The sequence below is a fragment of the Psammomys obesus genome, unplaced genomic scaffold (genome assembly GCF_907164565.1).
Source record: "Psammomys obesus unplaced genomic scaffold, mPsaObe1.curated_primary_1811, whole genome shotgun sequence".
NCBI lineage: Eukaryota > Metazoa > Chordata > Mammalia > Rodentia > Muridae > Psammomys > Psammomys obesus.
Window position 1 is genome coordinate 1,428,907 of NW_026587382.1, and position 26,298 is coordinate 1,455,204.

At 43.8% G+C, this 26,298-nt stretch overlaps 2 protein-coding genes across 2 annotated transcripts in view; both read left to right on the forward strand.

The window, feature by feature from the left end:
• The first annotated feature begins 4,310 nt into the window (after window positions 1–4,310).
• On the forward strand, window positions 4,311–5,633 carry Gja8 (gap junction protein alpha 8). Its single transcript, XM_055603866.1, has one exon. The coding sequence runs from the start codon at window positions 4,311–4,313 to the stop codon at window positions 5,631–5,633; it is 1,323 nt and encodes a 440-aa protein (XP_055459841.1).
• Window positions 5,634–17,351: 11,718 nt separating this feature from the next.
• The window catches only part of Gpr89a (G protein-coupled receptor 89A), a 40,322-nt gene continuing 31,375 nt past the window's right edge, over window positions 17,352–26,298 (forward strand). Inside the window, exon 1 of the mRNA XM_055603839.1 lies at window positions 17,352–17,509. Within this exon, the coding sequence (XP_055459814.1) occupies window positions 17,468–17,509 (42 nt within the window). The 5' untranslated portion in view covers window positions 17,352–17,467. The remainder of the gene's footprint in view (window positions 17,510–26,298) is intronic.

Genomic DNA, 26,298 nt, shown 5'->3' on the forward strand with positions numbered 1-26,298 from the left:
GGGAATTAAGTGCCCTGGGTGGAAGGGAAGCAGGGTTCAGAGTCTGCGGTGTTACAACAGTTCGTGGAGCACAGGGATGGATCTGGCTAGCCATCCTAAAACTCCTCCTGGGTTCTGCTGTCTGTTGGCGAGAGCCTCTGCCTAGTGGCTCTGCCGACAAGGATGGAGGCACGCTTGCTCCCCACCACCACGCAGAGTGGTGAGTGGCCCGGGTGTCTGCGTGCTTCTGTGCCTCTTCAAGCCCAGGACAAGGCCCCCTGACCCACAGATGCCCTTGGAGTTTGGAGTGGGAGGACTATCTGAGCTTGGCCTCTCTAGGCAGGCTACTTTTGGAGACTCGTTTAACCTCTCAGCTTGTCCCTCCCTGGCCACAGTGTCAATAGTTCTTCATTCAAACTGTAGATCGATCTATCTATTAGCTCAAGGCAAAATCTTGTCAGCCTGTGACAAAAATGTGACTGTAATGAAGGGAACGATAAGGTAAATTTCTCACCAAGCTAAAAGTGTTGGGTTTAAAGATGACTTCCAATCTGAAATTACGTCCTTTTTAAGTTTTTCGGCCTTAAAGCCCTGCCCCCACTCTTAATCAAGTGATGGTGAAGTCAGACTACAGACACTGTTTAGTGATTGGGACCATTTCTTATTTTTAAACAAAGAGTAGGCAGCTGTGTGCTATTTTATGGTGCTCATTGTGTTTGGTAGACGGACAGGGGACGCATCAGTGTACATCATTGTGAGGAAAGAGATGGGCACTCTGACATAAGTTATTGCTTCAATTATCACTTCTCCCTACAATTCTTGAGTGGGAAGTTGCCAGGCATATGTTGAGGTGCTGGGGCTGAGGCTTGAAAACAAACACCAGTTTATTTTCCATTTGTATTAGGTCGGCTCATTCCGTTTGCACAAGCAAACTACATCGGAGAGGATGACAAAGTGAACGGTTCCTTTGGCTCAGCCTTCTCCACGCTGCAGCTTGCAACCTGTGACTTGACTTACTTAAATTCTCACTGTTTCGAGTTAAGACCAGGGCAGGGGGATCACTGAGCCCTACAGCACCTGCCTGGCATGGTTAGTTCAATGCAGAGAGAAAAGACAGCAATTCAAACACATAAAAATGTAAGGTGGTGGCTGGAGAGATGGCTCAGTGGTGAGAACACCTGCCGCTTTTCCAGAGGCTCTGGCTCTAATTCCTAACACACTCGGCAGCTCCCAGTCTTGGGTAGTTCCAGTCCCTGGGATCAGGATCCTCTTCTGGACTCTGCGGGCACCAGGCACTCAGTGATGCACAGACACATGCAGATAAAACGCCAATACACGTCACATTTTTTTTTCATTTTTCAAATAACTTCTTTAAATTTAAAAGGCAGCACAAAGAGTTCAGCAGGTTAGGGAAAGGGTCCTGCTACCAAGCCTGGTGACCTGAGAATGTTCGCCGAGACCCACACAGCAGACGAGAACTCAGGTGTACCACCCACCCCACATCTGCTCCTATTCTTCTCTTGCTGAGAACTCCTTTTTCTTTCCCAAAATTGACCATTCTGGCCGTTCCTAATTTTGTTTGATATCTTCTCTAAGACATGTTCAAATAAATTATCAATCTATTGAGATTAATTACCTGGTGATAATACTCTCCAGTTTACTGGATTATTTATCTTTTCACTGCACAAACTTTTTCCCCTATATTTACTGACTGTGAAAAAAATCAGGATTTTTTTTTTGCTAGTCTTACACATTTGAGCATTTACTGTATTAAACAACTGCATGAATGTTATAATTTACTTAATGACAACACTGTTTTCTGACTTACGTGCTTCTCTGTCAAGAGTTTTGCTACTGTAATAACCAAGCAGGTTGGAATGGTAAATTAAGCAATGAGCAAATCCTCCATATAAAATTTAGATGGGTTTCTCTTTTGAATGTTCTCCTGGTATAATTTTTTTAATATCTAAGCATATTCATTAGTGGTTTATTAAAACATTTTTCAGTTATCCAGAAAAAGAGAGAGATAGAGTGAACTCACTCACAAAAGTTGTTCTCTGACCTTTACATACTACAAACACACAAATAAACAAATCTAAGACATATTTTAATAACCTGGACACTTCCCCTGGCATTGCTAGATGCTCTGGTCTCCAGAGCGGAAGTGTTTCACTGCTGTGCAAGTAAAATGACTCTGTTCTAATTTATGATTTGCCTGTAACTTAGCACAAAACTCTTAGTAGACAATAAGGGGGAAAAAATTCAAAACCCAAAACACTTCTAATGTGTGGGATGAGTTACGAAGGCCACGGCTTTGCTCTGGCTTTCAGTTAGAAATGACTGACATGGTTGTCAGGAAGGTCTTGGGCCACGACCGTGCGTCAGGACACTGTGTGCTATGAGTCACTGGTGTAGCGTTTGCACTCAGGATGCCTACCATGTGTCAGGACACTGTGTGCTGAGAGTCACCGCTTTAAGGTTTATATTCAGGGTGTTTCACAAAATCAGCATCATCTGCCCCATTTATGGGGAGGCTTATTTTCCCTTTGTCTTTCTCCCTCCAAGTCTTTTTGATTCTAAACTTTATAAACTTGATTGTTATTTATTGTGCATTCTTACCCTCATTACTGCCATGTAGGAAGAAGGCAAGGGGCGTCCCTGAATTGTGATAGTTGTCTTTACTTGGGAGCCGAGAGTTTCCGATCTTAAATCATATTACATCACTCTCAGCCCCATCCCCAGGCATCTATGGTGCTCAAAGGACACTATGATGGCCTTTGATCTATGTTGTGGTGGGGCATAGAAGATACACCCCAAATTTCAGAATGCCCTAGCCTAAGATAGTAAGATTAAGTACATGATAATAATAAGCTATCAGATTAGTATACACTGAAGCTAGGGTTGAACTATTTGATAAGAAACAGACCTCCCTAGATCTGCCTCATGTGTGGCCTTGGTGCTTGGATGGATAGCCCAACTGTGACATTTCCCATTTATTTCTGGATGATGGCCAGAAGAAACCCAGAGGAAGGGCCCTGGGACATGAGCTATTGCCTTGACCTAAGCACAGGCATGAGGAAGTTCCACAGATCCAGAGACGGCCAGCTTGGAGGGACAACTGACCTAAAGTCATGTGGGAGGTTCCATTTTATCATAGTCCTGAATGAGTGGCCCAATTTGTGCACCTCCCGCTCAATCAAGTCCTCTTCCCATCAGGCCCTACTGTGCTTGAGGCATTGTGTATTACTGTGTTTAACAGTATTTTTCCTTCAGAACAAATTTCTAGCTGTATTTGAACAACCACCTGTGACTGACCCTGCGGCTTATTCGTTCTGTGAAACACTGGACCTGTCCTAGTGGACTTCCTGTGATGCAATTCCCTCCTAAACCAGTAGCTCTGCTCTTGGGATTTAAAGGGGTAATAATAAAAATATACTGCCCTCAATTTGTAAAACTATTAAGAGGGGTTTCCAGCTCTCAACCTCAGGAAAAGAAAGCATAAATTAGGGCTATAGAAGCCAGAGAAACACATAGCTTCCACTGCAGGCAGTTTTTCTTAATGGTTTGAGAAGCCAAGCTTTGGAATCAGGTACGGAACGGCTGGTGTTTTGCCATCTGATCTTAGACCACCCATTTAGCCTTGAAAGTCCATTTTCTTTTATCTTGAAAGCAAGTTGGTTTATAAAACTGATATAAAGTCCTATGTGCCGGGCTGTGTGCGTAGGAACTGGCTACGCATGAGTAAGTGCAGTAGGCATATCCCTGCCATCAGAACGCTTAAGGTCTAACAGGATTAAGATAAATAAAATAATGTCTATAAAAGGTATTCATTCTCCTCCAATTCTTCCCGTATATGTGATCATTACATATTCCAAAACAGCCCTAAGTAAGGTGGCTATTTACAATTTCATTCACATGAGAATGCTGTTGGGAGCCGGAAGTATAGCATTACAATTCATGAGTCTTCCGTCAAGCTGTGGTCTTGATTTAAATTTATGTTACCGTAGCTTCCTAATTCTGGTCCACAGTAAATCACAATAAAGTCTAGGAGTCTTACAGACACTATTCACCGATCCTCTCAAGTTGACTTGTGAGTAAGTGAGAACAGGTATCATTAGAAACCCTAATATAGATTGGTACTGAACACTTAAGATCCCGTTCATCTCGTAGCGGTAGTACACACAGACAAGGCACTCCATAGAGACTATTGACCCCTGCAAGTGTTCCATCAGCTCAGAAAGAAAGGGCACTCCAAGAGCTAGGGAAGAGGCCATCTCAGGGTTGCACTGTGGCCAATTAGGTTTTGCCTTCTGCTTCCTAGGTGGTGAGCAATGGGTGACTGGAGCTTCCTGGGAAATATCCTGGAGGAGGTGAATGAGCACTCCACCGTCATTGGCAGGGTTTGGCTCACGGTGCTGTTCATCTTCCGCATCCTCATCCTTGGCACCGCAGCCGAGTTTGTGTGGGGCGATGAGCAATCTGATTTTGTATGCAACACCCAGCAGCCAGGCTGTGAGAACGTCTGCTACGACGAGGCCTTTCCCATCTCGCACATCCGCCTCTGGGTCCTGCAGATCATCTTCGTGTCCACTCCGTCGCTGATGTACGTGGGCCACGCGGTACACCACGTCCGCATGGAGGAGAAGCGGAAAGACCGCGAAGCTGAGGAGCTGTGCCAGCAGTCCCGCAGCAATGGGGCTGAGAGGGTACCGATCGCCCCAGACCAGGCCAGCATCAGGAAGAGCAGCAGCAGTAGCAAAGGCACCAAGAAGTTCCGGCTGGAGGGCACGCTGCTAAGGACCTACGTCTGCCACATCATCTTCAAGACCCTCTTTGAGGTGGGCTTCATCGTGGGCCATTACTTCCTGTACGGCTTCCGCATCCTGCCCCTCTATCGCTGCAGCCGCTGGCCCTGCCCCAATGTGGTGGACTGCTTTGTGTCTCGGCCTACTGAGAAAACCATCTTCATCCTGTTCATGCTCTCCGTCGCTTTTGTGTCCCTCTTCCTCAACATCATGGAGATGAGCCACCTGGGCATGAAGGGAATCCGGTCTGCCTTCAAGAGGCCCGTGGAGCAACCGCTGGGGGAGATTGCTGAGAAGTCCCTCCACTCCATTGCCGTTTCCTCCATCCAGAAAGCCAAGGGCTACCAGCTCCTAGAAGAAGAGAAGATTGTGTCGCACTATTTCCCCTTGACGGAGGTTGGAATGGTGGAGACCAGCCCACTTTCAGCCAAGCCTTTCAGTCAGTTTGAGGAGAAGATCGGCACAGGACCCCTGGCAGACATGTCACGGGGCTACCAGGAAACACTGCCCTCCTATGCTCAGGTGGGGGCCCCGGAAGTGGAGGGGGAGGAGCCGCCTATAGAGGAGGCCGCGGAACCTGAAGGAGGAGAGAAGAAACAGGAAGCAGAGAAGGTGACCCCGGAAGGGCAGGAGACAGTTGCAGTGCCAGATGGGGAGAAAGTGGAGACCCCTGGAGTGGGGAAGGATGATGAGAAAGAAGAGCTGGAAGCTGAAAAGGTAACCAAGCAAGGGCTGCCAGCGGAGAAGGCGCCTTCACTCTGTCCAGAGCTGACGACCGACGACAATAGACCCCTGAGCAGGCTGAGCAAAGCCAGCAGCAGGGCCAGGTCGGATGACCTCACCATATGACGTGGTGCAGAAGAAAGCTACCCCACCTCCAGCTAAAACAGACCGAGATAAAAACAGCTGGTACCAATACACTCTGAGTCTTCTGTGTCCCTTGGGTCAGCCCTGCCCCTGGTTGGATAGATGCTGTTCTAGAACTACGCACGCTGTACAACTAGGGGCCTGCTTTCCCCCCTGTACGGAAATCAAGGTAAACCCACTGTCCTAGTCAAGTTCCCACTTTCATATGCTTGCCCTGGTCTTCTATCCCAACTGCTATGGGGGGGGGGAGTCCTGCTTTCCTCCTCCGTTCTCCATGGAAACCCATCAAGTCAGAATTGTGGTTACCTCATAACCTTTTACTAGTCGTCTCTCAAGCCAACTAACTCAGATGAGATTCTGGGAACCCAGCACTTCCTTAGCAGAAGCCACTGACCCTACATGAGTGATGTCAAACTCCAAAGCCCACAGGACCCAGGCGGGTGATTTAAATAACGAAAGTAGCCCTGCTCTAATATGATAGTGAGAAGAAGGGTCAGGAAAGCTGGACAGCCGGACCAACAGCTGGCCACTTCCAGCAATGTTTTCCTTGATACCTGGAAATCTGTTTTTGTTTTGTTTTCTTTTGTTTTTAATGAGAAACCAGAAATTCAAAATATAATTGAAATTTTAGCAACTTAATTTTAAATATAATATGTGGACCAAATGCAAATGCATCCAAATTTAACCTGTGTAGTATCAAGGTGCAATATCACTTTATATTAATGAGCCCAAATTTGCTATGGAATTGCGCTTTCTCTCTCTATCTCTATCTCTTGCTCTCTCTCTTTCTCTGTCTGTCTTCCTCCCTCCCTCCCTCCCTCTCTGGTCTTGGCCTATTTTTGTGGTTTCTCAACCTTATTTTACCACTTTGAAATGTTTTAAGTCATCAGACCAGGAGATGCCCAGAGAGCTGGCTGACCATTCTGTTGGGCTACTGTCTCCTGTCCCCAGGATTTAAAGCAATAGAGCCTCTGTATGGGAAAGAATTCCGCCCTGAGCACAGTGAGAGAAAGTGAGCAAGCTATCAAACCTCTGCCTGTAAAATAAAAAGGCTTTAGGCTTTCAAGCCCGATTGCAGTTTTCTTCCCTGAAGCAACAAAAATCCTTTTTTAAAATTCCCCTCTTCCAACATCAGTATTCAGCCTAAAATCCGCATCTCCTTGTACCAGTGCTCAGAGCATGACCAGTTCCAAGCTGGAGGATGTCTGCCCACAGGCCTGTCCTGTGGGAGTCTGCTCTCTAGCTTTGCTCAGACAGAATGAGCACCAGAAAGCTACCAGCAGGGAACTGACAGGGGAAAAGTATCTTACTCTATCACCTACAAACCGGGTGCTCAGTCAACATCCAGTCCAAGCTTCATCCCTATAAGGGAAACAGACTAAAGCAGACTCTCATAGGCTTCATGCCCTTTAAGCCTTCAACCAACCCACCTCATCGAGTCCAATCAGGGAAAAATATCAAGTACACATGCATATTTCACACAGGAAACAATTTCATTCAGTCAGTTCATTTCTAGAACAGATACAGATAGATAGATAAATAGGTAAATAGGTGATAGATAGATGATAAGTAGATAGATAGATAGATAGATAGATAGATAGATAGATAGATAGATAATGTGAATAAAATCAGGTACTGGTGACCTTGATACCTAGTATCTGATTTTTTTACAGAGAAGGAAGAAATTCATGGTAATGGGCTTCCTTTCCAGCTCAGGACAGCCATGAATGCAACCCAACACAAAATCATAAATGTACTGTCTTAGTTTGGGTTACTATTACTATGATGAAACAACATGACCAAAAAGCAAGCTAGAAAGGAAAAGCGCTTTTTTGGCTTACATTTCCACATTGTCATCCATCATTGAAGGAAGCCAGGACAGGAACTCAAGCAGAGCAGGAACCAGGAGGCAGGATCTGATGAAGAAGCCATGGAGGGGTGCTGCTTACTGGCTTGCTCCTCATGGCTTGCTCAGCTGCTTACTTAGAGACCTCAGGACCCCAGCCCAGGGACGGTACCACACACAATGGGCTGGGACCTCCCCCATCAATTACTAATCAAGAAAATGCCCTATAGGCTTGCCTACAGCCAGATCTTATGGAGGCATTTTCTCAACTGAGGATCCCTCCTCTAAACTAACTCTGGCTTGTGTCAAGTTGACATAAAACTAGCCAGAACACTTGCTTTAAACATTATAAGATTTTTGTAACTGTTTTTGTGCTTCAAATGCATGATTCTCTAGTATGAACTTTATAGGTGATGGAATCACAATTTCAAGAGGCTCAACATGCCTGAAAAACTATGCCTCATGGACTATGTGTCAAGGATGGGCAGGAAATGGAAAAACTAAGTTAATAGGACAGAGACTTGGATGGGAGACCAAGGGACCAAGGAAAACTCCCTGCCATACTCCCTGCTAACACCACCCAAACAGAAAAAGTCCTTTTTCAACCCTCTGACTTCTACCTTCATTTTAATATACTTAATCTGGATAAGCCTTCAAAAACTCTTCTTCCCTATGGAAGTCAGTGTTCTCATTGCCTGGTGCCACATTCTAAGCCAGAACAGTTTTAAAAATAACTTCACTAAAAGGCTTGGTTTATTCTTTATGGTTGTACCTAGGAAATCTCTATTTGAAAGAAAAGGGCTAACTATATGTTTATCCAGAAAACCAAAGTAACAAACTTTCAGTGGAGGATGGTATCAGGCAGTGGACACTTGAACAGAAGAAAACATTTACCTTCTCAGTCTGTGACCTTCTGGTTGCCACTGGAATCTTACCCCGGCCAGACAATAACAGCCCAGCCCAGCCCCTGTCATGTACCCTGAAAACAGTAACAGAAACCCTAAGCCCGAGAACCTAGAGTGTTCTTGACCCCCACAGGTTGCCCTGTCACCCGGACAGTTATGCCTATGGTTTTAAAGAACCTTCTTTCTCAAGGCTCTGAGTTCAATCCCTGGTACCTCAACTAAGACCAAATTTTAAGGAGAAGAAAGAAAAGAAAAAAAACAAAAAACTAAATCCTGTTTTACTGTGACATTGTGAGTGCTGTTTGGAACCAGTTGCAGAGCGGAGGGGTGGGGGTGGGGGTCTGGCCTCCTGTCTTGGCTGGATGCCAGTGAGTTGTTCCCCCAGGTGAAGCAGTGTCTAGCTTCACTGCCCACACCTGCTCAGGCCCCCACGTGACCTGCTGTTTCCTGTTGCCCTTCCCAAGAAAAAGGAGTCCAGGTCGGAAGACACAGACACAGGCGCCCAACAACAGGGATTTCCTTTCACTTTTGCCAGTTAGTGGCTGTTCTCATTGTTGTCATACCCTAACCTCTCTATACCTCAGTTTCCTGTCTGCAAACAAACAGTGGCGCTGCCAACCTCCCTCCGGGGTATCGGAGGGGCTGCCACACCTGGAGCCTGCTTTGTAGAGCCACTTCCTGAGAGGTTCCTCCAACAGCAGTTAAGACGAGGTAGAAAATGGGTGGGCGGCTGCCGTCTGCCCCCTCCCCTGTCTGCCAGTTTACACTTTCTAGAAACTGCTTTCCTCAAAAGAGACTCAACAAAATGTTGGTGAGCACATGATGAGCAGGGACAGGGTTAGAGTACGGTTCCCCTTCTTCAGCTTCCACATAGCTCCCGTCAAGTCCCATTCAGAGGTACCTGTGTGTCCTGCCCTTTGAGGTGCATCCCTGGGCACTGTTTGGGGACAAATAATCATGGCTGCCCCAGGATTATGATGGTTCTGGGTTCCATTAGGTCCGGCTTTACTTCCAACTCAGTCCCTCATTAGATAGAGCCCCAGAGCACATGGTCCTACCAATGAAAGATGCCTTGGCTAACAGAAGTGTGGCTCCTTCCAGAGGAAAGGGTAATGACTTGAAAGCAGTCTTAACTCCACCGTCAGGGGGTTCTGTACCAGGAAGCCTAGAGCCACTCAAAGTTCAGTCAAGCTTGTCTGGGGGGAATACCTAGCATTTGGGGCTTTGTGAAAAAAAAATTATCTGGTTTTCGTGACTTTAGCCCCTGACATTCAGGCGATGCATCCAACACAGCATTGAACAAATATTCCTGAAGATCATTCCTTGGAGACCCACAAAAATCGCTGACATTTGAGAAATGTGGCAGCTGCCTCTTTCTAACTCTGGAGGTGCCAACTTATCATTTCTCTGCCCTTTATGGCAGTTTTCTATGGGTTAATAGGGAGTAGAAGCCTCCTCCTTTATAAGGTCCACTTTGTCTTCTCAAAGACCTGCTAATGTGGAAGTAAAAAGAAAAGAAAGAAAGCATTGTCCAAACTGTAAAGATCATATTGTAGAGTGTCCTTAAGCAGTGACACTCATCACTCCCAAGTAATGCACAGCTTGTTAAACCGAGAGACTGATAAGACGTGGGACAATGGGTAAAATAACAGGACGTCCTGAAAGTCTGAGAATCCCATTACAGAGAACATCTTTAATCACACAAGAACCTGCAGCAAGCGATGCCCAGGGTTCATGTACCAGAGCTCATGTGCGAGAAGGAAGGATGTGTCCGTTCTAGAGACTGACTCAAAGCAGGAGAAAGAAGAACATACAGGAACTGCTCACTGAAGCCCCACAGGCCAAGGGCAGGGCTAGTTCAGACCACCGCTTTTCTTCAGTTCCTGAGGGGGTGACGGGCACATGAGGGGTAAGAATGAGCCCACATTCCAACAGCACTTCGCACCCCACTCCATCCTCCTTCTGTCTTCTTCCTCTGACTCCAAACTAGCCTTTTATGCATATCATGCACAAACCATTGCCCAGCCAAAGCTAGCAGAGTCTAGGTTAAAAGTGTAGGGATAGGTTGGATGGAAAACTCCTCTGAGTGTAAATATGTTCTGTAAGATGTAGTGTGTGCCTAGAAATTATGACAGAAGAGACAGGGAGGTTTCCCTTTCTTGAAAGTATTGTAGTATAACCGAATGTGTCTTTGGGGAAGGGAGGAGATAAAGGAAACATAATTCTAGATCCAGCAATTAAGTAAGACAAGAAATTCTATGAACAACTCAGCCACCACTGCTTTTGACAGTACTGCTCCCAGAGCCTTGGAGAAGATGCCATTCAATGCCAGCAGTGGCCACCAGGAGGAAGGGGGACAGACTAGGGTCTCTAGTCTCACTGCTTTCTGGAGATTTCCAGGGCAGAAAACAAATTCTAGAAAAATTCGGAAATTTGCCTGGAGAGTTGATTTCTCTATGTGCTTTCTTTTCCACCTGTGAAACATGAGTAAAAAATGAGCTAAGAGATGCATTCGAAGTCGACCTCACCGGGAAATCTCTTGTGAGCAGCAGCGTTGGGATGGTGGTCCTGTATTTTCAACCCTCCCCATTCTTATGTCAGAACTAATGAGTACACGTTAGATTGTTAACAAAACAAATAAAACTAACTTGACTTTTAACCTTTGCTTTTTTTCTCTATCAATTGCGTAGGAAGACTGCCTCAGTTTGTAATTGTTATTCTTTTGCGGTTGGGGTCCTGGGAAAGGAAGGAAGAGTAGGATGCTACTAACTGTTTAACAGCGCTCTCCAGGTTAAAGAAGCCCTAGCGTGTTGGTTTTCCTTTCTTGATTTATGTAAGTCCATCCACCATTATCAATTTTGAATTATCAGCATGATGTCACTAGCAGAATTGTGAGATACCCAGTAACACAGTATCAAGTTTCCCGACCACACAATTCATATGCAATGCACAGTGTATGTAATAACCTCATTGCTATGGTTTGAATGTCCCCGACAGTCCATGTGATGGGAGGCTTGGCCCCCAAGGTGATGGTGTTAACAGCTGGTAGAACCTTTAAGAGGTGGGGCCTAGTAGAAGGTCCTTAGGTCATTGGTGGCATGAGGTCATTCTCACATGATCTATGGTGGTTCTCATCTGACCCCTTCCTAGTTCTAATGTGACATTCTGATAGTTCCTCAAAGACAGTAGTTACAAAAGGGATAACTGTGGCCCCTCCTAGATCCCTCTGTTTCCTGGCTTGAGACACGACTGCCCACTCCAACACATGCTTTTGCTGCCTGCCATCTACCACAGAGCCCTCACCAGGTTTGAGCTGACGCAAGCACTATGCCATTGGGCCTCCCAAACTGCGACCTACATAGCACTACTTTTCTTTGCTCAGAGTCTGCAACTAGTATTTTTTTTTTTACAGTGATAAAAAACTGACTCATGCACAAAAGACAAATAGCAAATTAGGAAGTGATAAGCTTTGATATGTTACCTTCTGTTCTATTTTTAGGTTTATACAATTTAGTTGCTAATAGTGAATGAACTGGCTTACAAAATTCCTAAAAACTGAGCAAAGGACCTGCTGGGCAGATCCAGGATACTTGTAGGTGAAATGAGGGAGAATAGGATTCAGCCAGGGCAGAATCTCCAGGTCAGCAGAGTTGCTGTTTCCTCTCCTACTCTGGCAGACTCAAGGAGAAGCACAGAGCACACCCGGTTACCCATGGACAAAAGCAAAAGAATGGCATGTGTTCTCATGTTTTCCCTTCAGAATTTAAACGAGACAGAGTGTTTCATTAAGTATGAAAATAAATGTATACATAGGTTAGTCAAAAGCTTCTGCCTAGGATTTATCATGTCTCCTCTCCCTACCATGATTAACAAAGCCCTTTATAAGTTGTGCCCAGTCATTTAGAAAATATCTCTTTTTACCTGCTGGTATCCTCTTCTTTCATAACAGTGTGATTTATCGACAGAAACCATCCTTTCTTCTTGCCTTTGTTGGATGCGTATGGGTGTTTTGCCTGTGTGTATGTCCGTGTACCACGTGCATAAAGCACCTGATGAGGGCAGAAGAGGTCATCGGATCCCTGGGGGTTGTGAGCCACCATGTGGGTGCTGAGAAACCAACTCGGGTTACCAAGAAGAGCAGCCAGTGCTGCTAAGTGCATCTCTCTGGCATCTTGATGGGTTCTTGGTTGATGCCCTGGATGGAGCTTTGCTTTTGGGATTCACTGGGTCAATCAGACACAGTCCCTAGAGTGTCCCTCATGTGTGGAATAACAGAAACTGAAAATTGTTGGAATTCATCCATGATGGCACTAGCCCTTGAACATCTAGACATCCAGGAAATGCCTGGTTCTTCTTCTTTCAGAATGTGTTTCTAGCCTTCCTTCAATTTGCCAAGCTGCCCCAGAGTTTCTTCTTTTTCTTTTTTTTAATCCAACGTAGCTCCCGATCACTTACATTGCTTGCTGCAACAATCCTACATGGATGCACCACCCTGAAGCCTCTTCTTCCACATCTCTCTGCATGTATTTGCCTTAGTCTGATGGAACCAACATCTAGTACTTAGTATCGATAGTTCTGGCACACAGAACCAAATAAATGCCATGTTTCTTCACATCTGTGTCTCCTGGCTTATGAAATTTCACAAATTCTAAGACAAAGTTTGTTGTTACTTCCTTTGCAGACCTGGGATACCCAAGAACCCTTCTGTTGTGGTACTTACCAAATTGTTTAACTGGGGTTGGAGAACTGGCTTAGTGAGTAAAGGCACTAGCCACCAAGCCCAAGAACCGGAGTTTCATAACCAGGATCTACACGGTGGAAGGATAGGTTGTCCTCTACAAGCGAGTCATAGTGTCTATGACTAAATAAATACATGTAATTTTTAATGCCTTTAATTTACTGGGACAGATATTTTACCGTGCGTATCAATGCATATTCAGTACTTCCGATGAATAATTGGACAAATTATCACGTCCACTCGGCAGGCATGAGATGACTGGCCAAGCTCTACACAGCAACAGAGCAGGCTAGCACTAAGGATACGTCTGAGAGAGTGTCTCCCTAAAGGTCCCAGGTTTCCTTTGTCATAAATAAATATAAATTCCTGGGTGTCATCGGAGAAACCTTGGGGGCCACGTACTGAAGATGGAAGCCATCATGTTAAAAGACTCTGTCACCAGGGTAACCTTGGAAGCCATCTAAGAAGATGTCATCCTCGGATGACTAGAAATCAGAGGACTCCCCTATCTGTCCCCATTATCTGAGTTTGTGGACTAAGTCTTTCTTGTACAAATCCACGGAGATGTCAAGATTTATGTTACAGTAGCTACCCTGATCTGTTTACAGGAACTGATACATTGAGGTTAAGTGTGCCTGTAACAACAATAAAAAACCTCATAGTGTTTGCTTTAGTGGGCAGTACAGAAACAAAAATCAAGACTTCATAATGGAGCCCCAGATAATTCCACACAAATAGGCGGTAAAAATATTACTTTTGATGACTTATACATTAGTTACATATTACTGTGTAATAATAGCTCCAAGACATATTGGCTCCAAACAAGAAAGACATCTTATCTCTTGGCCTTGCTGTGGGTCAGGTCTGAAGCATCTTGGAGATGTCTCATGAGTCCAGTACTAGTAGTGACTGGGGTTCTCAAAGATTGGACTGATGCCTGGGCGCAGTGGCTCTTAGGGGTCTTGTGACCTAGGCACAACAATACCAGGGGGAGAATAAACTAGAAATAACAAGATTAAGTTACCAGGAAAGGAGGAGGAAATACCTGCTGACATCATACGTGTGATAATCTTAAATTTTTAAAAAATGGAATGCCTCTAGGACATTGAGTATGAAAATAGAACCCAGTAACTCCAAAGAGGTAAAATTTCACTCAGAATCAATGCAATTAGAAGGCTCTGTCTGGACTGTCTCTGACATGAACTCAGTGGCTGGCTCTTTGACCACCCCTCCCAAGGGAGGAGCAGCCTTGCTAGGCCACAGAGGAGGACATTGCAGCCAGTCCTGAAGATACCTGATAAACCAGTATCAGATGGAAGGGGAGGAGGTTCTTCCCTATCAGTGGACTTAGGGCCAGGGAGGAGATGAGGGGAGGGAAAGTGGGATTGGGAAGGAATGAGGAAGAGGGATACAAAGTAAATAAACTGTAATTAATATAAAAATTTAATTTAAAAAAGTTTAAAAAAAAGAAAATGCAAGGTTCTTTATAATATAATATATTTATTTGTAATCACACAAAGAGTGTAATATATAAAATAGAAAAGATTGAAAAATAGAAGGCTCTCTCTGGCCAGTGAGATGGCAAAGATATTTGCCACCTAGTTTTATAACCTGAGTTCAATCCCCAGCCCCTCATGGTGGAAGGAAACGACTGACTCCTGCAAATTGTCCTCCTACTGCCACTGCCACAGCCACACTGTGACACTAACACACATACATGCACACACAAATGAACAAACAAACTGAAGGAATAAATAAGTAAACGCAATACATCCCCAGTTGTACAAAAACAAAATAACTGCAAAGTCATCTCCAAAGGGAAATATTTTCATTATTTACTAAAGCTAAAAAATAAAAGAAATGTTAAAACATTCACAAAGGCAAGGTGTGCGAGAAGCCAATGTATCTTCACGTCACAAGGAGGAAAAGGAAAAGTAGGAAAAATGAGAGAGGAGAGAGGGGAGATGGGCCAGGTATATTAATGAGAGCTTCACCGTCATGACTCAATCAAACTTAACCAAACAAAGGCCCACTTCCAAATGCCATTACATTAGGGATTCAGCATGCATATTTCAGGGAGACAAACATTTGATCCACGGCACTCACTTCAGTACATTTCCTAGAAATCGAAACGTGAATGGGTATGGCTGTATCTCAGGATAACAAATAACATCTCAGACTTCACAATACACCAGCATTTCACTCACCTGTCTGATTCTCTTGCCAACGTCATGGTGTTAAACAACAGGCCATGAAAGGTAGGTACCTGTCTAAAATGAGTGAATGCCTTGCTGGCATCCACCATCCTAGAAAGGTCGTAAGTCTTGGAGCAGGAAGTACTTTCTGTTCCACCCAGGCCCAGAGGACAGGTGATCAAATGTTCAGAACAATCCCTATTGTTTCTTTCACTTATCAATTTCAACTTGCATTTTCAAGTTAAATTTCATCCCTACGTGTGCTTCCTTTTGTTCAAATTATATAGATTTGTTCACAAATTATTATATATATCAAGTTAGTTAGGCGTGATAATTCTTTAAAGTAAGTTTTCCCATTATTCTTCACTATCCCACAGTTTTGAATGACAGGGATTGGGTATCTGATAGGTAGTTTGGGCTGTGTGCCGTCTAGTTTTATGTCAACTTGATACAAGCTGAAGTTATCTGAAACTCAATTGAGAAAACACTTCCATAAGCTTGGGCCTTAGGTAAGCCTGTAGAGCATTTTCTTAATTAGTGATTGGAGGTAGAGGCCCATTACATGGGTAGTCTTGGAGTCCATCAAAAAACAAACAAACAAACAAACAAACAAACAAACAGGCTGAGCAAGCCATGAGGAGCAAGCTAGTACCTCTCCACGGCTTCTGCATCAGCTCCTGCCTCCAGGTCCCTGCCCTGTTTGAGTTCCTGTCCTATCTTCCCTCAATGATGGACTGCAATGTGGAAGAGTAAGCTGAAATAATTCCTTTCCTCCCCAACTTCCTTTTGGCAATGGTGTTTCATCATACAGTTGTAACCATAACTAGGACAAGCTGCTTGATCAGACAGATTTCATATCAAAGAAAGAAGTGTTTATCTCTTACGTGCAGCGACCTGGGGGAATGTTCTCATTTATTCATATTGTGGTTATCTGAGCACTCAGATTCTATATGCTATTATCCTTCTGCAAAACACACACACACACACACACACACACACACACACACACACACACACTTTCAGATCTTGACTGCTGCCACTCCCACCAAGGGCTATTGCCACAGCTGAAGCCAGTTTCCTGGACTAGGAGACCACAGGAATTACAAAGACTATCTAGGGTTCTAGTGAGGAAACAAACAAACAAACAAGCAAACAAACAAACAAAACAAGCCCCATTGCAGTACACTGACCCTTCACAAAATGAGGATAGAAAATTGTAATTCTCTTTATATTTGAGCCACAACCACACAGTGTTGGGAAAGGGGAAACTACTTTCTAATAATAAGCCATCTTCAGACTCCTAAATGATTATTATTTTGAAATAAAATCTGCCTTCATATAACTTCCAGTCCTCCACAACCAAAAGCGCTCAACTATAACGGTGGTCTCATTAGAGTCCAGTGAACTGTGCTTAGCTATGTTTGAGAAGAATCTTACCTGTCCACCCTCCTTTAACTTATAGATGTCACATTATTGGTTTGTTTGTTTTTTTTTTTAACCAAGTAAACACTTATTTAAGTTTTCCCAGTATTCTTCACTATCCCACAGCTTTGAATGACAGTTTAGTGTCACACTGAAGGCAGATATCTGCTTCCCCGAGCGATGGGGCCAGGAACACAAAGTTGTCACAGCTCCCTGGCACTCTGGGACCATTTACAACACACGGCCTGACGTAAAGACTACTAACTCATTACATTAATTTATTTTTATTTTATTCTATTTTTTTGCAGTGCTCGGGATGTAATTCGGGCCCCGCACAACTCTCAGCCCGGTGTTTTTTAGCTATGATCATTAAACTTAATGACAGTGCTACTTAAAACAAGACGTCACCTCTCTTCGCCTCCTTCAGCCTACTCAAAAGAAACACCTTGCTTTGGGCTTTAACGCGTAGCAGCCACTTCCACACCGCCAAGCAGGGTCCAGCCTCCAGCCCCGCCCACCCTCACCTGCTAGGCTAACAGAGGACGCGACCGCTGATTGGCTGCTCCGGGCGCGGTGTGATGACGTCACGCGCGACAGGCCAGCCCGGGCAGCAAGAGCAAAAAGGCCGCTCACTGGAGCAGGTGGGTTGGTCCTAGCTAGCGCTTCCCCGAGGTGTAGACCGCCGGGCATGGGCCTCCCGAGGCTTCGCCATGAGCTTCCTGATCGACTCCAGCATCATGATCACCTCCCAGGTGAGCCGCCGCCCGCCCTCGCGGGGATTTGCTCCGCCAGTTACGCAGCCCATGGCGAGGGCTGACGTGTGGTCCTGTCCCTCACGGAGCGTGCACCCCCAGACTTTGGGGAGGACTCAGCCGGCCCGCGCTGGGGCCGGTATCCCGCGGAGGGTCAGCTCCCGCGGCGCCCCGAGGCTTCCGGGCAGCCCGCGGACCACGGAGCCCGGAGAAGCGCGTCTCCCGGCCGGAGGCCCACGGCGCGTGCCGGCTGGAGCTGAGTGCTGGGCATGGATGGGCTCGGCTGGATCCGGGTGCCCACGGGTTTGCCTCCGCGACTCTGCCGTCTGGGGCAGTGACACCTCATCCTCCGTCCTCTGCTTGCCGTTCACTCCTAGCCGATCGCAGACCTTCATTTCCTCAGTTGGCCACCTCGGTTCTTCCCGACAGTGGCGTCTACGATTATACAAAACTGAGGGAGCACAAAGCACTGACAAGTCCTGCTCTCCAGTGGCTTCGTCTCCTGAGCCTCTAGCGTTTCCTAGCATTCGTGTTTCCCGAGTTGTTTGGTTTTTTTTATGTGCAGGGCTGTGTACCCACCTTCAGTATTCGAGCACTCACTAATGCTTGACTTGCAGCTGCAGAAACTTCCTCTGATTATTGCTCTTACCCCCTCATCTTCACAGTAATAGATTTCTCTTCATTGCATCCAAATGGCAAGTGAAAGAAACAGTTCCTAAGGTACCTTTTTGGGCTTAGGGTTTGTACTGTTGTACAGAAATGCTTCCCTCTGCGGAACATTGCCCTCTTAGGAAAACCAGTAACAACAGTTTTCCTATTTTTTCCTTTTCCTATTTTTTTTCTTTTTCAAAAGTAATACCTTTCAAGTACCTTCAGTTGTTTCAATTGCCAGCATAATTTTCAAATGTGTAAATACACAAAACTCAGGACACGTGGCCATTCTGGCTAAAACCTCCCTACACCTACCTCTTGTCCTTGATAACGACACAGAGTGGCTTTCAGCCTCAGTGCCAATTCAAGAAAAATAATTTTAAGGGGCTTTTTTTCCCAAAGAAAAATATAAATGTCAAAGGACCCAGCTTGTAACTCAATGGCATAGCTCTTGACTAGAAGGTGCTAAGTCCCCATGTCCGTTCCCAGCACCTTAAAAATACAAAAAAAAAAAAAAAAAAAAAAAAAAAAAATAAGAGTGTAAGTAGAAAACTGCCTTGCACTTTTGCTTGTGGGATTAGCATGAATATAGTTCAAAAGTTAGCCCAAGAACATGGCTTTCTAGTCTTTTATGCCTTAAATTCATAACCTTTAACTTTTGCAACTATATCCACATGAAATATTAAACTTAACTGGCCAAGCTGCTGAGATCTAAAACCCAAATAATCCTGTATATCGAATGTTCCATATCCATATGTTATGTGGCTACTTTATCATCATTGAAGTATTAATGAAAATTAAAATGTCACCTCAAGGAGACATTTCTTGCCCCGTATTAGTAACCAAAGTGACCTTTGATTCCCGCCACTTTCTTTCTCATTTCTGTTTTGTATTTCTTCATGAAATCCAAGTATCTTTTTTTCTTTCTCATATTCCCTAGCATCTGACTCAGTTGGTGGCAAAGAGTGGAGACTTATTAAGTCTTGCATTAATAGGAAGCACCTCCATAGGGAAGTGTAGTTAACTGGAAAAGCAGCTCAGACACCATTTTTCCTGTTCTGTATGAACTGAAAGGTTTATTTGAAATGAAATCAGAGGCTTCATATCAAAAACCTGTCATCTCAGGCCAGTGAGGTGGCTAAGCCAGTGAAGGCACTTGCCCAAGCCTCACAAGTTAGAGTCTTGGTACTCACGATGGAAGGAGAGAGCCAACCCCCAAAAGCTGTCCTCTGGCTTCTTTTGTGCTTTGTGCGCATGCTTGCGCACACAGACACGCGGACACACACACTAAATAAAATCAAATTTTATAAAACTTAGTACCTCAGACATTTTTGTCGTGTCGCAGAACAAAGCACAAAGTCCTCAACATGTCTTGCACAGCCCCTTACATTAGGACCCTGACCTTCAGCCTTGGCCTCACTCAACACGTCATTTCTCTTTGTACTTTACAGACTTCCTAAGCTTCTTTTAGTTCCTTAACCTGGCTGTGCCATTGTGCCTTCAAATTTCCAGTCTCTTTTCTATTTCTGGGAATCTTTCTCTCATCCCTTTCTCTCTTTCTCCTGACCAACTGCTGTTCAGCCTTCAGATTTCAAGTGGAATATCTGAATGCTGCTTCCAGACTAGAATAGATTGATGTTTCTATTCATGGCGGCGTAATACCCTTCACTCACGCCCTTTGTGGGCTGCCATACTGTGGTGTAATTACTTGTTATCTCTTTTGCAGGCTGTAAATCTGTCAAGAGTAGCATTTTTGCCTTCTCGGTTGCCATTGCCTCTCCGGCATCTGGCACATACTAATTGCTAATTCATATTGTCTAATGAACAGAAGCATGAATGAATATCCAAGACAGGTGTCTTTTCCAGTTAATTCTTGCTGACTATTCTGCTAATTGTTCTTTGTTTTTTATTTAATCTATCCTACTTTCCAAACCTGAAGTCTTTTCATAAAAGCAACTGTCATCTAGCTTGTGTTAAGCCATCAGCTCAGCTGTTAAGACTTATCAGTTCCATAGTACACGCACAAATCCTAGTGCACTTTCAGTCCAAGGTCAAGGGTCTACTTTGCCAATCGTAAAACTGTTTTTAATAAACCATGCAGGTTCCAGTTTATTTGAAAAAAAAAAATTGAAGTTGCTTTTTTCCTCTATAGCCTTTTCAGAATTCATATTTATCCTGGCTATAATAAATTCTCAATTCTTTTTTTTTTCTTTCCTTTTTTTTTTTTTTTTTTTTTTTTTTTGGCAGGGTTTCTCTGTGTAGCCTTGGTTGTCCTGAACTCACTTTGTAGACTCGGCTGGCCTTGAACTCACAGAGATCCACCTGCCTCTGTTTTGTCTTCTAAGTGTTGAAATTAAAGGCATGTGCTATCATGCCCAGCTTTTTTTTTCTTTAATACAGGCTCTCACTATGTTGCCCAAACCTTTGGGCTCAAAGGATCATCCTGCTCTGCTTCCTAAGCACCCACACTGCACGCTGGGGCAACCACGCCAGCTGTGGTTGCTAGTTCATGTGCAAGTAACTTAAAAGTCCTTGTGGGCTTTGCCAGTAAAACGTGATAACACTTTAAAGCTATATATCTGTCCTTATTCCATGTCTGTCTCATCATCCAAACATCATTTTTATTTGGTTTTCTTATCTGAGGTCCCATCCCTCTTGCTTTTTTGGTTTTTGTTTTGTTTCAGATGTTGCTGCAGTTTGTTTGTTTTTCCCATAAGTGACCCCTCTGGCCACACCTCTCCCTTTCCTAACTGCCCTGTTGGTACCTTTACTCATGGCCTCATGTCATCTGAGTGACGTGCACATTAAAGCTGTCCTTCTCTCTCCTTCCCATTCTCTGTGTCATCATACAGATGTAATTTTTTGGTTGTTTCTCTTGCCTAAGGTCCCATTTCGGTTGGCTCTTGTCATCCTTGACACTGCCTGCTGATTTCACCTTCTAAAGTAGTTCCCAAGCCTGTGACTAGTGTTAATTCAGGGTTTTGTTGAATTTCCCCCAACAGCCTCCAATAACATTTTTCATCTTAGAGTTGTTTCCTTCAAATGAATCCCCCACAAGCTACCATGGCCCTTATGTGAAACAAATCTCGCCGTGCCTCAATGATCCTCACCTTTCCACAATAGTTAAAGCTCCTCAGGTGGTGTGCTGGGCTCGTGGTGTCCAGTCACTGCTTCTCCTCCCTATTTTTGTTGTTTTGTTTTTTGAGATAGGCTCTGTATGTAGCCCTGGCTATATAGCTCTGTAGACCAGGCAGGCCTTGAACTCACAGAGATCTAGATTCGCCTGCCTCCGCCTCCCTAGTGCTGGGGTTAAAGGCATGCGCCACTACCACCCAGCGCCTCCCTATTGTTTTTAAAACCTTCACCTTACTAAACATTGTCTTGTCCATCCAGCCATGTGGTTGCCAGTGCGTGCCGACACCATGTATGCCTGCCGACACCATGTATGCCTGCCTTGTTCATGCTCTTTGCTATGGAACTATCTATCCTACCGCCCCACCACCTTTGCCTTTCACTTGCCTGACTGTGTTCACTCTGTAAGAGAACACAGTTAATCATTAATATTCTAATGATTAACAGCCTTGGAACCTCTGTAGAAAAATGCAGTACTCCGAAAATTTGCACACAATATTAGGGTTTCACCTCAACTTGCATCCGCCTTAGGTATCATCTCCAGAAAGCCTGACAACCCTAGAGATTGGTTTGGTCTCCCTCTGTTGTGTTTTCCAGTATTAGGCTCATGTCCCTCCATTGCTCATCGATATTACATTATTTATTTAGTGTCTTCACTGAACTGTAAGCTCTTTGGGAGTGTTGACTGTCTTACTCATCTTTGAATTTCTAGTGGCTAGCATCACACATGGAAATACTAGACATTTTTTACAGGGAGTATTTACAAAGAGCAGCCAACCAAACAAGGTCCTTATTGTGACAACTTAAATCATATTTCATTAGGCATTGCAAAACTGTGTGATCAGTGCCTTGTTTAGGGAAAGTAGAGTAGGATTATACACAACGAATGCCTTATATTTAGTCAGGAGGCTAGAGAAGGCCTTCCAGAGGGGCAATGCATTCCTTAAGACCCGTGGGGTTGTGAGGGGAGAGGGCTGGAAAGGAGTTCCTAGCCAGGATCACAAAAGTCTCACTGTCTACAGAACCAGGAAAAGTTGTGTCTAAGTAAATGTTTGGTTGGCAGGAAGGACACGAGGCTGGAGTAGTTTGTGCTGACCTGTGACAGTCAATAGAAAAAGCATGAAAGAATTTTATTTATGAAATTCTCAGAAAATACAAGAAGGAAAGAGGAGTTGTTTTTTTTTTTTTTTTGTTTTCAATTAATGTGTGAGTGTGTGTGTCTGTGTCTGTGTCTGTGTAGGTAGGTGTGTAGGTAGATAGGTAGGTAGTTCTGAAAAAGCCATGTTGTCAACTATCATGGGCTTTTGCCTCTGAAGCCAGTTGAAATAGAAGATTTCAAATGTAGTATCCTTCGATCATGGGATAGTAGATCTTACAAGAAGATAGAAACCACTTTCTATAGATTAGGCAGGAAAATGCAGAAAAGAAAGCTGACTTTAGGAGACATGGGAAAAATGCTAGTGTATCCACTAGGGCCAGCCACCCCATGATCAGTGCTATCTATATGTTGACCAGTTGTGGGTTGCTATGATGATCTCAGTTATCTTTAAAGAAAAACTGCTTTTATGATGGATGATAGCTATACTTATCTGTGGGTATAATAAGTTTTTAGAATGCAGTTAGGAATTTTATTGGTCTAATAGAGTGGTGGTAGCCTGGGTTTACCATACCAGGCATGATTTTCCTCCTCTTGAGTGGGCCTCAAGTCCTATCAGACAACTGTTGGTTACCACCAAGATATGAGTGCCAGCCACTACTGTACCTTCGGGGTTATCTCGCCATGCTGTCATTGTTGTAGTTCATAGGCATCACAGCTGGGTTTTGGTTGCTTTTCTCCCTTGGCAGTTTACATAGCGCCTTAAGGAACTATAAAAGTTACCTCAGGGATGAAGCTCTCAGATCAGCAACAGCTCACATCTTCTGAGTCCTGTGTCCAAAGTTCATGGTTCTTCAGCAGTGGAGCTCCCCTCCCCCCCGCCTCTGAGGGGCTTACCAGGGGCAACAACAACAGCTCCTATTGTTTGGGGAATCTTTTGGACTTTCCTGGCCCACAGCTCAAAAAGAGGTTTCTTGTGCCTGATTCTAGGTTTTTGTTAGATGGCCTATGGCTCTTGTAGGGAACATATTTCAGCCAAAGTGGCATAATTTTATTTCGGATGGATGGATGGATGGATGGAATGGACGGACGGACGGACGGACGGACAGACAGATAAGCTTATATGTGTTGTGTGTAATATTAGGTAATTATAAAACAACATATTCCTAGGGCTTTCTCAAACATCCTTGGTGCTCTTTATCCCTCCTTCTTCTGTGTTGACCTCCTCTTAATTAAAGCCCCTTTTTACTGTTTTTCTCTTTCATATCTCTTATTTCCTGCTCTCCTCCTTTCTGGCACCTTTTGACTTAACTGGTTTCTCTGATTCCTCCAGGTTATATGTTCACATATATGAAGATTTGGAGCTAGGAGCTTAAAGATGAGAGAGAACATGAAATGTTTTATCTTTCTTGGTCTGGTTTACATTTCTCAATATAGTATTTTTTCGTTCCATCCGTTTACCTGCCAATTCCATGATTTCATTTTTCTTTACAGCTAAATACTATTCCATTGCATATATGTACCACGTTTTCATTAGCCACTCATCAGCTGAAGGACATTTATGGTGTCTTCGTTTCCTAGCTATTGTAAATGGAGTGGCAATGAATGAATGAGCATGGAGTAGGATGTTGAGTCTTTTGGGTCTATGTCAATGAGTGGTATAGCTGGATCTTATGGTAGATGTAGCTTTCTGAGAAATTTCCAGACTAATTTCCATAATGTCTGCACCATTGGCCATTTTACAATGGTGAATGAGCATTCCCCTTTCTCTATGTCCTTCCAGCGTTTGTTGTTTGTTTTGTGATCTTAGCCATTCTGCTGGGGAAAGATGAAATTTCAAAATTGTTTTGATTTGCATTTCCCTAGTTGCTGAGGGTGATGATCAGTTTTTGAGGTATTTCTTAACTCTTTTTATTTCAAGAACTCTGTACTGATCCATATTTAGAATGGATTTTTTTTTTTTTGGTTTTGTCTTTGTTGTTGCTTATATATTCAAGATATTAACCCTTTAACAAATGTATAACTAACAGAGATTCTGTCCCAGTCTGGGCTTCCTCTTTGCCTGGTTGATTTTTTTCCTTAGTTGTGTAGAAACGTTTTAGTTTTATGAAGTCCCACTTTTCAGTTGCTTCCTTAATCCCTGGGCAAAAGAAGTCCTATTCAGAAAATCCTTCCTACACCTGTATCTTGTAGGCTACAGTCAGTGTTTTCTTCTAGCACTTTCCATGTTTCAGGTTTTACATTGGGGTCTTTTAACCATTTAGCCTTAGTTTTTTTGCAAGCCAATAAAAATGGGGCCAGTTTTATTCATCTGTGAACACCAGTTTCCTAGTACCATTTGTTGAAGATGCTGTTGTTTCTCTACAGTACTTTTTTCCTTGATTTTGTTCCATTGGCCTACATGTTTCAGTGCCAATACCATGCTGTTTTTACTACTATAGCTCTGTAATATATATTGAAGTCTAGAATGATAACCCTTTCAGCATTGTTCTTTTTGCTCAGGATTGCTTTGACTATCCAGAGTCATTTGTGGTTTCAAATAAATGTTAAGATAGTTTTTTAGTATTTCAGTGAAGAATGAGATGGGGATTTTTTATTTGGATTACATTGAATCTGCAAATAGCTTTTGACAAAATGGTTGTTTTCACAATATTAATTCTACCAATCATTGAACATGGTCTGTCTTTCCATAGCCTGGTGTCTTTCTTCTGAGACTTAAAGCTTTCATTGTAGAGGTCTTTCACTTCCTCGGTTAGGTTTTTTTCCTGGGTACCTTTCTTTAACGCTATTGTGAATGGACTGTGCCTGTGACCGTTTGCTTGGTGTGTTGTTTATATATAGAAAAGTTGTTGATTTGTGTAAGTTAATTCTAATCCTGCCATTCTGCTGACATTTCTAGAGCTCTCTGGTGGACTTTTGGGAATCACATTTCTTCTGCAGATAGAAATAGTTTGACTTCTTTTCCTGTTTGTATTCCTTTAATTGTCTTTTGTTTTATTGCTCCAGCTAATGCTTTCAGACTATATTGAGAAAGAATGAAGATGATGGGCAGTTCTAGCTCATTCTTGTTCTTAATGGGATTGCCAAGTCTTTCTCCATGTAAAGTGAGGTTGACGTGGGTTCGTCACATACAGCCTTCATCTGTTGAATTATGTTCTCTCCAGTCCTCTCTCTAGGATTTCTGTCATGAAGATAGATTGGATTTTGTCAAAGGCTTTTCTCCGTCTATTGAAATGATCATGTGATTTTTGTTCTTAGGTTTACTTATGCGATTTATTTCATTTATTGACTTGTGTGTGTTGAACCATCCTTGCTTTTCAGAGATAAAGCCAACTTTATTGTATATAATCTTTCTGGTGTGTGTGTGTGTGTCTGTGTGTGTGTGTGTGTGTGTGTGTGTGGTTTGTGAGCAGTCGTCAACGTGAGAAGAAGCCACAGTGACCACTGTATACAACAGAGGTCTGGAACTAGTGAAGCTGCCTCTTACTGCCTGTTTCCCAGAGCAGCCGGCATGGCTCTGAATCTTGCTGCACAGGCCTTTTCTTGTGGCTGCTTTTGATAAAGCTGCCTGCATTCTCCCTTATTCTGACTAGGTGAGCTACGGTGAGGGCTGCAGCTGATGCTCTTTCCTGAGTCCGCATGTTTAGGGACTGAGGTGGTAGTGAGACTTGGAGGCCAGACTCTATTGATGGGTATGTTTTCTGTTAAGTCATCCAAATACTTTTGAGGAAAGTTTCTGCTGAATATTCTCATTTTTAGTATTCTATTCTCATTTGGCTCTTGAAACCCATCTTTGTCTTTAGAACACAAAGACTTAGAATTTGGGTCACTTCTGTGAGATTGAGTGGGGATTGAATGCTTATTATCATCTTGTGTCTTTTGCAAACTCCATCTTGCTAAGAGGACGTTC